This window comes from Lepidochelys olivacea (assembly GCF_965140295.1).
Source record: "Lepidochelys olivacea isolate rLepOli2 genome assembly, chromosome: 11".
NCBI lineage: Eukaryota > Metazoa > Chordata > Testudines > Cheloniidae > Lepidochelys > Lepidochelys olivacea.
The window spans coordinates 10102449-10115417 of NC_140421.1; the positions used below are offsets into that span (position 1 = coordinate 10102449).

The 12969-nt window shown below is 45.4% G+C and overlaps 1 protein-coding gene across 3 annotated transcripts in view; it reads left to right on the top strand.

Annotated features, from left to right (window-relative positions):
* The window catches only part of SLC15A2 (solute carrier family 15 member 2), a 69960-nt gene extending 57224 nt beyond the window's left edge, over positions 1-12736 (top strand). For all 3 annotated transcript variants that reach the window (XM_084643543.1, XM_084643542.1, XM_084643544.1), the window contains 5 exons: positions 3603-3713; positions 5038-5131; positions 9264-9410; positions 11137-11241; positions 12283-12736. In XM_084643543.1, coding sequence (XP_084499669.1) covers positions 3603-3713; positions 5038-5131; positions 9264-9410; positions 11137-11241; positions 12283-12462 — 637 coding nt within the window. In that variant the 3' untranslated portion in view covers positions 12463-12736. The remainder of the gene's footprint in view (positions 1-3602; positions 3714-5037; positions 5132-9263; positions 9411-11136; positions 11242-12282) is intronic.
* The last annotated feature ends 233 nt before the right edge of the window (positions 12737-12969 follow it).

Genomic DNA, 12969 nt, shown 5'->3' on the forward strand with positions numbered 1-12969 from the left:
GAAAGGAGGCTTCAGGTGTCAGCCGCTCTGGCTCAGTCCCTGGTGAGCTGTAAAATTCCCATCAAACTTGCCATGCAGAATCAGGTATTACTAGCAGTCACCTCCTAAGAAGTTCAGGATTGAGATGGGGGAAAAAAACAACAACTACCTTCTTGTCCCTTTGAAGGAGGAGGACACTATAGCCCTCTATTGCACCTGACCTGACAGCACCAGGGAGCAAGCAGGCTGGAAAACTGCACCAGCTAACTGGGCCTGTCACTGATGCTCTGGAAATTGCCCAACCCACGATGATCATTCATCCCAACCCAGCTCAGGACTGATTCTCTTCTCTCCTGTACCTTGTGCAGTCATTGACCCTTGCAGGCGTCTGTCTACCGCTACCAAACCAGAATTCTCCATTCCAAGTGATGGCAGAGTTTGACCTCCATGTTGCTCAGGTGTAAGGGATTATACAAGGTGTCAGGCAGCAGAGAATCAGGCCCCCAGGGATGGATTCAGTGCTGGTACCACTGCCAGGATGGCACTGAGGTTAATGAGAGGCAGCCTGCACTTCCCCTACTCAGTTTTGCCCCCTGGCACATAGTTGACCTAACTTGCGCCCCGGCTTCAGGGCTGGAGTTGTACATAAGTGCTGTGTCACAGTTCAGGGCATTTCTTCTCAGTGATACAGCTAGGGCACCCACACTTGGCTGTTGCCTCTCTTGGGTGGAGACACGCCTCTCTCCCTTCTGACCGGCGTATTCCCAGGCCAGACAGTTGCCCTAGGATACTTCCTTGTTTTCTCTTCAGAGATGGATAGCAGCATAAGATCTAAGTCACCACACAGCTCTTTAAGCCAGCCTTTGTTCCTAAGGTGAAACCAATACAGAGGAAACAAATTAAAAACCATGAAAGAACCCTACACGCAGGTTAATAAGCTTCCCAGAGTTCATCCGAACTCTCATGTGGGTTCTGGCAAGTGCAGTCTTTTCATACCTCGCCCAAGGGGCATCCTTGTGGTTAAAAGCTCATCAGAGCTTCAGATCAGAACAAGCACATGGTCTTATGAGGCCCAAGAAGGTCAATTCCTCCCAATCCTCCCTTAAGGACTGGGGCCCTCCGGGGTATGGGGGCCTGGTCATGTGCTGGACCAGGAAGATGGCCCTGAGTCTATCTAAACCCTGGTTGGTCTCTGGAGAATCCAGTTTGAACGAGTATGTGCATTTCCCCCCGGTGTGGGGGAGGGACGGACATCAAAAGGTTGATAATGGAGAAAGTTCTTTAGCCTCCCCTCTCACTACTATAGCAGGTACATACAATGTCACAACAGCACATACACAGTTGCATTTTTAACACTGCATACCCCAAAGGTCTTAATCCAAATTAAATAAGGTTTAACTTAAATCTATAAGATCTGTTTAGTACATTACAGGATATTGACAATCTGTCACATTCTGATCTGCCCTGGCAGCACCCCCTTTCCTCCCACTTCCTTCCTCCCATCTCCAGAATGCCCAGCCCGAGGCCTGCCCCTTGTGCCCAGGCTGCTTTAGAAGCAGCACTGAGTACTGTAAAACTGTGTACTGATTTCAAACTCTGCAGTGTAAGTGCCTGTTGGAAGGAAGGTCTGAAGAAGAACCTCTCTGCTGAAGGCAAACGTTACTCATGGCAAGATATCTTAGTGCACAGCCCCAGTAGAGTATATCATTCATTGCTTTGTGGGTTAGCTGTATCTAGTAGCATTTTCATAACCACTGTGCGGGAGTGTCAGTCATGACTGAACATCACAGGAAGACATGCTTAGAAGAGCTGATCAGGAAGTTTTTTATTTTCCTGGGGAAAATTCTGACAGTTTTCATTGAGATTTTTTTTCTTCAAAATGTTTGGGGTTTTCACTGAAAACATTATTTGGTTTAATTCATTTGCCAAAAAAACCAAACAGTTTAATTTTTTTCCAGTTTTTGACAACTGAAAACTGAACAATTTCAACTGTTTGGGCAAACATTTTTGCCTTTACTGAGACTTTTTTCCTGACCACCTACATTTTTTTCAGTTTTTGGCAACTGACACAACGTCGTTTTTTCAACAAACAATCCAAAATACTGTGTCGAAAAGACATTTCTATGGAAACGTCCATGTAGATGAAAAAGCCATTTTTTGTTTTAAAAAAATTATAACCAGCTCCAGTGCTTAGGCCTGATCTGCACTTACACGTTTTGCTGAAATAGCCATGTCTGTTAGGAGCGTGAAAAAAAGTCACACCCATGACCAACATCAAAATGCAAGCAAAAACACTAGTGTAAACACAGTTATACTGGCCAAAAAGTCCTTTTGCTGGTATAACTTATTTCAGTCGGAATTGGTATAAGCTATCCCGGCAAATGCACTGCCAATATGAACTGCATGTCAACTTGCCAGAACAGCTACACTGGTAAACCCTTTCTAGTGCAGATAAGGCCTAGTTTCCTTGGAAGAGGTCAAATCTTCTCTTGGAGCGGCCCTGCCAGTCAGTCCATGAAAGTGTCTCAGCAGAGGTTGCCTGCAAGTTCTAACAGTCAGCTCACCGGGGAGAAAGGGGGTGCAGTGGCAGTCAACTCTGGGGAAAACAAGGGGTTAAATTATATGAGGGTGGGAACCAGTAATCATAGAATGAATAGGTGGGCAACAGCCCAGGCTTAAATGTTGGCATCTGGCAGGCCAAAACAATTAAAAGGTGTGACAAAGTTCTTCCTCTGCCTTGGTGGGTTCTGCGCTTATTGGCAGATTTGCTCGCCTCAGAGGTTCATGGCAGCCCTCAGTTTGGCCACTTTCGTGGCTCAGATCTGCTGTTCACTCAGTTAGCCTCTTCACTGGCCAGCATGGGGGAAAGGAAGAAGAACAATCCCCGCAGTCTCTGCTGATCCACCTAGTGGATCGGGAAACAGGCCAGAGACCTTCCCCTCTGGTGGAACCCACAGTCCAGGTCAACTCCTCCGGTATCAAGTAAGGAGTTGGAGGGATGGGGGGAACCGGGGCCCGCCCTCTACTCCGGGTTCCAGCCCAGGGCCCTGTGGTTTGCAGCTGTCTACAGTGGCTCCTGTAACAGCTGCATGACAGCTACAACTCCCTGGGCTACTTCCCCATGGCCTCCTCCCAACACCTTTATTCTCACCGCAGGACCTTCCTCCTGATGTCTGATAATGCTTGTACTTCTCAGTCTTGCAGTAGTACTCCTTCTCACTCTCAGCTTCCTGTGCCTCTTGCTCCCAGCTCCTCGCACACACCACAAACTGAAGTGAGCTCCTTTTTAAACCCAGGTGCCCTGATTAGCCTGCCTGTCTTAATTGATTCTAGCAGCTTCTTGATTGGCTGCAGGTGTTCTAATCAGCCTGTCTGTCTTAATTGTTTCCAGAAAGTTTCTGATTGTTCTGGAACCTTCCCTGTTACCTTACCCAGGGAAAAGGGACCTATTTACCCTGGGGCTAATATATCTGCCTTCTATCACTCTCCTGTAGGCATCTGGCCTGACCCTGTCACAAAGGTATAAAGCGCATTAGGAGAGATTGAGTGGCTCATGTTAAATATCTGGTGCTGTATTTCTCCAGATTCATATGACACCATAATAAAATATGGCTTCCTTGCAGGTTCATTAATGCTTTGGACCAAGATGTCAACATCACCATTGGCAAAGACCAGATCATCAGTGTTGATAAGAACTACGGTGTTGCAAATTACACAAAGTTAAAGAGAGGAAAGTAAGGTTCCTTAACTTGGCTAACGTCTAAAGCTGAAGTTCATTCCCCCCTCAGACTAGGTGGGGCTTCTCTCGGGCTGATACGAAGGTCCTTTAGCACTATCTCCCAGTTTGCTCACTACATTTGTAAGAGCAGACACGTCGGCCAAGTGGAGAGCAGAACAAGAGCCTTGTCCCATTCATATAGACTTGGAGGGAAGCAGTGTTGTTACTCCATGGGGTGTCCAGCAGATGAAGGTCCCTTTGTGTGATCTGTAGCCAGATTAATTCAGCATCCGGGCAATGCCAAGACTTGCTCTTTCTTCAAGGCTGTTACTGCTTGTGATATATGATTAGGATACAGTGAAGGGGGGCAAATTCTGAAATCCATAATCTGGACTTCCATTACCAGAGTAAAGACATAGCAGTTTGGCCCAGTATCTTATTTTAGCTAGGGGAATTGTAGGGATGGTTATCTGTTAAACAGGAGGATGAGAGAGCCCTGCACGGTGCCCCTGCCAGACCAATGATAACAAGCATGATTCTCTGTGAGGCTCAAGCTATAATCAGCACTGAGTTCTCGGCACCATAGCCATTCATATTCTACACCACATAGTGCTGGAGCTTGGGTGGGAGATGCCATGCTGGTATTTCACCCCATCTCAGCTGGGCTTTAGGTTTGGCAGCACTGCCTGAACTGAATACGCTGGTATTTCTAAGGTGCCCATTACTCTAACACCTGTTCGGTTCAAAAAAAGTTTGCACAACTTCCCCCTTCCTAAGCACCTCTGCCCAAGAGCTTTGTTGCCGAAATTAGGGAGACTCAGCCACCACGCTGGTGACTGTGTCCAGCCCCTGTGCATCTGAATGGAAATCTCACTTGCCTTCAGGGGTATTCTTCTTGCTGTGGACAAGTCCTGTTCTTTAGAAAGCAAATGGTTAACTAGATTGTGGCGGTGGAGAGCTCATTTTCTTAAGAGAGCTGAAGACTCTATGGGCCCTTCTGAAATGTCTGGTCCACACACCTTGAAGGAGCGGGATTTAATTTGGAAGAAAAATAAACTTAGGAAATAAGGAGATCAGTGCCAGATGGAAGCAGAAATCATTTAAAAACTGTGAGGAATTTAATGTACCATAAGCTGAATTTAACCAATACTCACAAAGTAGTCCTAAAAGGAAGGAAACTCAAAGCAATAGGAAAAACTCTAGAGCAGCCCATGGAGATTTATATGACTACAACTGTAGGCTATTCAATCCCCCAACTCCACTTCAGGAGTATTTTTAATGGCTGTGCTCTGTGTCTACGAAACTAACCAGGAAATACTGTACTTTGTCCTTGTATCAAGATACAATGTACAATGCAATACCGAAGCTGAGGAATTCAGCCTGGACCTAGGCCTGCTTGACTTTGGAGCATCGTACACCATTGTTATAACTAACGTAAGTTACCCTTTTATTTTAACATGTTGTTTCCATTCTGCATTCAGCCCCTATCTGTCAGTGCTCTAGCTCTTCCACTGGCAACTGCTAACTATTCCTTTGCCCTGGCCATCTAAAGGCATGATTTACATGTGGGTCAATGGGAGTTTAAGGAAGATTTTTGGTACCATGTGAATTAATGCAGCCTGCAGCCATCCCACCACAAGCTGTCATCTTATCAGATCTTCCAAGTTAAACAAGGGGTAAGGCCTGGCCAGTACATTGGATGGGAATCCTCCAAAGAAAACCATGTGACCCATGAATTGCTCTTGGCAGTTTCACTAAGCAACACTGTTTGCGCTGAGTTAATACTACCCAGCATGTACTAGGGGGCACTGTGCTGCTGGAGACACCATCTTTTGGATGAGACATTCTGGTCTTGTCTATGTGTGATCACTGAAATACTGTCCTAATGGAAATCGCTTGCCCACATCACTTTGCAGAAACATTCTACCATGTCCCCAGACCTAACCTACCAAATTTTAGGCCACTATGACATGTCTTATGGATTTGAGATGGGGGCAGGGTGCAAAACTGTGAGTAAGGTTGGAAAGACCTTTCTCTGTCCTTCCAGTCCTCAGCAGGGGTCTATGTAGTAAATTTGGGCTGTAAGGAAAGCCTTTTTACTTGGCTGGTTGAGTAATGCAAAGGAAGAGTTTCATGAATAAGCCACCCCTTGCTGGGGTTTGAGCACCCCCTGAGCCATGCAGATCCTTTTGACCGATTGCCCCTGCTCAGATCTTCCGTTATGTTCTGGTTGGCAAAGGCTAAGTATATAAATGTGATCAGATCAGTTACTATTTAAGCCTTTCCAGCACACAGCCATACAGATAAACCAGACCTGACAGGACACACTGCTCAACTGTTCTCTCTGTCTCTGACCACAATCTTGTGATTCGGCTAGCAAAGTGCCGTTAGCTACTCCCTGGTAATAAAGTCTCTCTATTGGGTAATTAATAGGATATGTCCATGTCTGGAAAGCCCAATGATCTAAGGAAAAAACTTCAACCACAAAATAACCAGCCGCTGCTAGAATGGGGCATAGAATCCTAGAGGGAATAGACGTACGCTGTCATCTTTATGAACAGGGATTTATGTAGCTAACCCATAAATGCTATCAGGAGTCACACTCACCAAGTCCTTGAGAATATACTCTTAAATCTGTCTCTGAATTCCAAGCATTCCAAACTTTATGCATTAATCTTTGAAGTGCCTCCTATCTGCATTTGCCACAATAAATAACAGCATCATTTGCATGGTATCTTTTTGCTCAGATAACTGTTACAATTTTGGTTACCTTAACAACCTTGCTCCAGTTCTGCAAATCAGCAACTGGCTCTTGGCCTACTTATTTATCCTCTGCGAAGGGATATTTTTCTTATCTCTGCAACTCATGTAATCAGTAGTGTGATTAAGTAAAAGTCATTTTATAGTGTAAATAATCACGTTGGAATGAGCTTACTCAGATATATGCATAATGCTGCCCTCTACTGGATGGAATCAGGACTGCTCAGCTTCAGCTATGTATCATAGGCCCTGACAGCTAATGGTGTTTCTCCTTCATTTTAAATGGTAGAGGTCTGTGCTTTGGAGGCACGAGAATTTGGATTTTATTCCTGTTGTCAGTGCTGTGCAGAAGAGTAATATCTGTGTAGTCCTAAGTGGACACAGATTCATTATGATATATTGGGCCAGATCATCAGCCGTCTAAACTGGTGCAGCTGGATTGACTTGAATGGAGCAACACCGGTTAGCACTAGTTCAGGCCCAGCCCATTATTTTTAGGGTAGATGTTGCTCTTCCTAGATGGAGGATACTGAACTTAAATTAGCCTTACTGTGCAGGGGCACCTTAATTTTGGTGGAGAGGAAACTCATGAGCATTTCTGGGCTTGTTCAGCACGAATGAGGCGCACCTATAAAGCTAGCTCTGCCTGCAGGGTAAGGGAGGGGGGGAGTTTAAAAAAGGAAAACCTGCCACAGGAAGGGGGTGCTGAACAGTCAGAGACTACTGACCACGGAGAGAGATCAGCCAAGAGGAACACAGGTTCAGGTGTCACCGTCCCTGGAACTGCATGGACCAGCTGTAGAGCAGAATGCCCCAAGTGGAGTGGCTGGAGGTAGACTTTAATTAAAGGCAGGAGACCTGCTGAAAGCCTAAGCCCAAAGGGCTGATTTGTGAAAGACTGCCTAAGAGACAGGCCACCTGTGTCTTCCTTTTTGTTTCATCTGGATTCCCATCTCATAAGGAAAAGAGAACATAAGAACATAAAAACGGCTATACTGGATCAGACCAAAGGTCCATATAGCCCAGTATCCTATCTTCCGACAGTGGCCAGTGCCAGGTGCCCCAGAGGGAATGAACAGAACCGGTAATAATCTAGTGATCCTTCCCCTGAGAAAAGGACCTTTTTTCGTGTTTGTTTTGCTTAGAGAACCCCTTATATTCTTTGAATGGGGGTAGGGGGAACATAAACAAATTGAAGTGGGGGCTGGTGGGGACTCAGGGAGCCCTTAACCATTTTTAAAATGTGTATTTGGGGGATTTCTTATCTGGCAAAAAAGATTGCACCCCTTTACACACAAAGACCAATTGTTTCCAACAAGCCTATAGCACAGAAGAACAGAAATCAACATGACTATTTTTTGTTTACTTCCTAATTTTGGCCCTCCATCAGTAAGGGGCCACTAACGCAAAGTCCAGGCACTGTAAACAAATGCATTTCTTGACCTACGTTATTAACACCACCCCCTTAAATTACTAAAAATGCAAGAGTTTTCCAAACTCTTTCCTTGTTTTTGCTCTTTCCTTACTTTTTTTGGAGCATTTCTTTCAGCTTGGACATTGAAAATCAAGGATGTTCATTTCACTTTTGTTTATCCCCACAGTGGTTGGCCAATATTGTACCAGTGCATAAAAATAACAAACTCGCTCCAAGAGTTTCAGCAGCTCTTCAAGTAAATGGGTATTGAGGGAAGCCACAGGCAGCTGGAGAGATGGCCAGTCATGACCATCTCTTCACCTCTGGGCAAATTTTTTTTTCTGTTGCCTGAGTGGCCATTTCTCTCCAGGCACAGTTCAGTTCTAATTATTACTATGAATTGTACAGCACCCAGATCCACTGTGATGGGTGCTATATAAATAAATGAACGACACACCATGTATGGCATGTTAGCGCAATTGAACTGTAAGATGTAAATCACTAGGGACGCTGTCTCCATCTGACTTTCATCAACCTCTAGTTATTTTAAGGGGTTAGTGACATTTCTTTTGGGTCTAGAATCATAGAATATCAGGGTTGGAAGGGACCTCAGGAGGTCATCTAGTCCAATCCCCTGCTCAAAACAGGACCAATCCCCAACTAAATAATCCCAGCCAGGGCTTTGTCAAGCCTGACCTTAAAAACCTCTAAGGAAGGAGATTCCACCACCTCCCTAGGTAACCCATTCCAGTGCCTCACCACCCTCTGAGTACAAAAGTTTTTCCTAATATCCAACCTAAACCTCCCCCATTGCAACTTGAGACCATTACTCCTTGTCCTGTCATCTGCTACCACTGAGAAGAATAGATCCATCCTCTTTAGAACCCTTCTCCCCCCTTTTAGCCTTCTAAAATACACTCTCTTGATTTGCCTCCCTTTAGTGCATCTTCTGCTCATTTATGTTCTACATAATATCCTACCTGAAAGCAGAGTTTGCTGTTGCTTGCTGTTGACTTTAAGTCAGTGTAGCCCAGTGTTTTCTACCACTCAAATCTTTCTCTCTCTAAATTTGAGCAGATTTTCCTGAAATCTAGGAAAACAAAATAAAAGCGCTGTAAATGAATTTACAATAAACCGTCTGGGTCCGTCTGGCAGAGGTTTAGAACAATAATCCTCTCTTGGATCTGTGCAATAGATTGGGATTCCTCCTGACTTACCCAGAATTTTGCTAGTAGAGAAGAAGAGCACAGTTCAGATTCACCTAGAGAATTCAAGGGCAGGATTTTGCTTCAATCTTTAAAGGAAAACCCGTTTTTGGTTAATTCTGCATGTAAGCCAATGTAATATAGATCTCAACAGCGAATCAACATGACTTTTTATTTTCCCACTTAGACTTCTGCTAACCCTGTTGAAGCACGGAAGATGGAAGATATCCTGGCCAACAGTATCCATATTGCTTGGCAATTGCCACAGTACCTGTTAATATCAGCCGGGGAAGTGATGTTCTCCATTACGGGACTAGCGTTCTCTTATTCTCAGGTGTTGTACTTGGGATTGATGGCTTGTAGTTTAGAATCCATGAGTCTTGACTCCTTTTTTTCTCTATTCCTGCCTCTGCCACTGACTTGTAACAAGGCTTTGAGCATGACAGTGGTAACATCTCTGTGCTTCAGCTTACATTGGGGATAGCGATGCGTCTATCTCACAGAAGGGGTGTGAAGCTAAATTCAGTCAAGCGTTGAAAGTGCCTTGAGACCCCTGGATGAAGGATGCTTTAGGAGGGCAAAATATTACTGGGTTGCAGTTATAAGAAACTGGGGATTGTGAGGCAGACTTGGGGAAATGGTTAACGTAGATGGTCCAGATTCTGCTCTAAACTATACTCAGGCAACCTCCCGTCAAGTCAGGACTGAAACAACAAGCAGAATTTGGGCCAGTCACTTTTTAAGGGGAAGGACCCAAATGCCAAAGCATCAGTTTCCCCCAAGATGATTTTCTTCTTCACATTTTTTGTGCATATTTTATAGAGACAGCAACCAAAATATAACATGAATGACTCTGTTCACTGCGGGTGCAAGTTGGTGCAGCTCTACTGACTGCAGTTGACACCAGCAGATAATTTGACCTGTTATCTAGAGGTCAAATGAGCCCTTGCTGCTACTCATGTGTAGGCCCATTGCATTTACAGCTGTGCACGCTCCCTGCAGTTATTGGGGTTACACGGGTGTAATGGAAGGGAGATTTGGGCTCTAAAAGCTTACTTTTTAACTCTTTCCTGTCTTTTCAGTTTGATTCTCACTAGAGAAATGGGGGTGGTCCTTGGATGTATAAATAGTGGAATACTGAGTAGGAATAAGAAGATCTACTTATATAGCCTCTGTGTACAGCAGTGGGGTCCAGTTTTAGTGTCCCCACATTAAAAAGGATGTTGTAAATTTTAAGAGGGTTCAAGAAAGAGCTGCAAGAACACTTGCCTTGCAATGAGAGACTAAAGGAGCTTAGACAAGCTTAGCAAAGAGAAGGCCAGAGGCGACTTGAACATGGTCTATCGGTGCTTATATGGAGAGAAGGTATCTAGCAGACAAAGGCATAACAAGGTCTAGTCACCTGGAAGTCGAAGTTAGACAAAGTTATACTGGGACTATGGTACACATTTTTAACCGTGAAGATAATTAACCATTGGGACAGTTTACGAAGGGATGTGGTAAATTCTCCATCAGTTGGGAGACTTTCAGTCACGATGGGGTGTCTTTTGGCTCTGACTCAACCACAAGGTATTGGGCTAGAGCGGTTGAATTGATTGGGTTGAATTCTATGGCCTGTGCTGTGCAGGGGGTCAGACTAGATGATCATTTCTGGCCTTAAAATGTATGAATCTATGGGGCTTGCAGCCACGGGGCTAGAGGGGGCACAGGTCTGTCCCAGACATGTCTGCTTTATCCCGACACACCCCATCCTGGACCCACTTTACACACACCCTGGAAAGCCCCTGTGCTCATGATCCAGGCACTGGTTGGGACCAGGGGTGTGCTCTGCTTGGAGGAATGGGGAACAATTACCCTTTGGTAATCACCTTGCACCCATGGGCCTGGCAGAAAATGGCCATGGTAGAGAGGAAAATTCCTCCAACCTCAGTCCTGTCTCTGTCTCTAGAGCGCCCACCCCTCCACATACCTGTAACCCGGGAAATAACAGGGAAGGAAAGCAGCTGAACACGAAAACAAAGGGAAACCCACTTGTCAGGTCTCTGGGTTGTTCTTTTCAGGCTCCCATCAGCATGAAATCAGTGCTTCAGGCAGGCTGGCTGCTCACCGTGGCCTTTGGAAACGTCATTGTGCTCATTGTTGCCCAAGCAGCGCTGCTGGAACAGGTATGGCTTTGAATATGACTGGCCACGTTCGAATCGGGGTCAGGACATTGGCAGAATCCCAAGACCAGGTCTCCGCTAGCAAAGCATTTGGTAGATTTAGGGCCCAATTGCTTTCCTCCCAAGCACTCAGCCGCCCCACTGGCCGCAGCAGGAGCAGGGGGTTCTCGGCCCCCCAGCCAATCAGGCAGTTCAAATCCGAGGTGGGCTGAGACTGCTCAGTGATTTCATTGGTCCGTAGTGGCTGGTGTTCAGTACCTGCAGTGTCGCTGGAGCAGAGGCAGCGGGGGCATGTGCGGAACGCTGCATATCCCCTGCCTCGGTGGGCCTGAGCTGCAGCACTCTCCCAGAAGTCTGTTAATCCCTGGGTTTTGCCTCGGCTGCCTGCACCCTGCTGGTGGCAGCCAAGCATACTGCAGCCTCTTGGGGCTGTGCAGCTATCTCTAGCCCCACCAGCAGATCTCCAGAGGCAGCAAAGGGTACTGCAACCTCCAGTCCACCCGTCACACAACACAACTGTGTCATTATTGGTCAGACTGAGCCCCACTAGCCCCCGAGGGGTAGCTGTCCCTGTTGGTCTGGATCAGTCGGGGTTGGATTTGGTTATCGTTTTCTGCAGACTGTCAGTATCCTGTGGGGCTTGCAGAAAAGGTTCTGGTTGGGATTGATTTCTAGTTAAAATTTAACACTAAATTCAAACACACGGGGAACAGAATAGATTTTTGCCTAGCCCATAAGGTGTTAGAGTGTGTTCCCATTCATTGAAAAGGGTGGAAGCAGACAGGGCACACTTCTGAGGAGAAGCCCTAATTAAACTAATCTGATTGGTCCAATTAGTTTTATCTATAATCCATCTGTTTATAATTAGCATGGTATATGTAAGGCAGGCTTCTAAGTGGCTTGCAAGAAACGACACTCATGACTTCCATCATAAACACTCTTGGAAGTCAAGGTACTGCTTTTAAAGAGCCACTTTAAAATGAAGTGTGATGCCCTCCACATTAGGCACGGGGTCCTCACAGCGTTGTTCTTTTTCTTCTCCAGTGGGCTGAGTTTGTCTTGTTCGCTTGCCTTCTCTTTGCCGTGTGTATCATTTTCTCCATCATGGGATACTTCTACGTTACCGTGGATCCCGAAGAACTGACAAAAGAAGAAGCAGAGAAGAAAGAGATGCCAAGTAATGGAAATGAGATCAGGCTCGCTCCCCGGAAAACAAAGCTATAACATGACTGTGGGTTGGGCTTGGTTGTTTTTTTTAAACAGAGCACATTAAGAGGAAGGAGGTTCGGGGACAGGGTTTTTGCATTCTGGCCTCTCACTCGAAATGTATCTTCCTAGTAAATTGAAGAAATATCCCCCTTTTCCCCAAACAAGGGGTCTGAAAATTGTGTAAAACTGCCTGGGAAAGCTCCCCTAGTATTAAAGGCACTATTACAAATAAATACAATGTAATTTTAAATCAGCCCACCTTTTCTAGCCAATAAATTATTTTCTGTGACTGGCTTTAAATGTATATTTAGCAGCAGGGGGAAGTATGTACACTAGACTGTGAGACAACACCGCTGATTTATGTAGGCATTTGGGAGAATAGGATGGAATTTACTGAAGAACAATTTGGTGGAATGATTGGTAGGAGGTTTCCGTGTCATCAGTAAGGTCGGGAAAAGTTATGTATAATCATGGAAGATTTCATCATGTGACTTTTTTTCTGGGCAGTTTGCCCCCATTGTT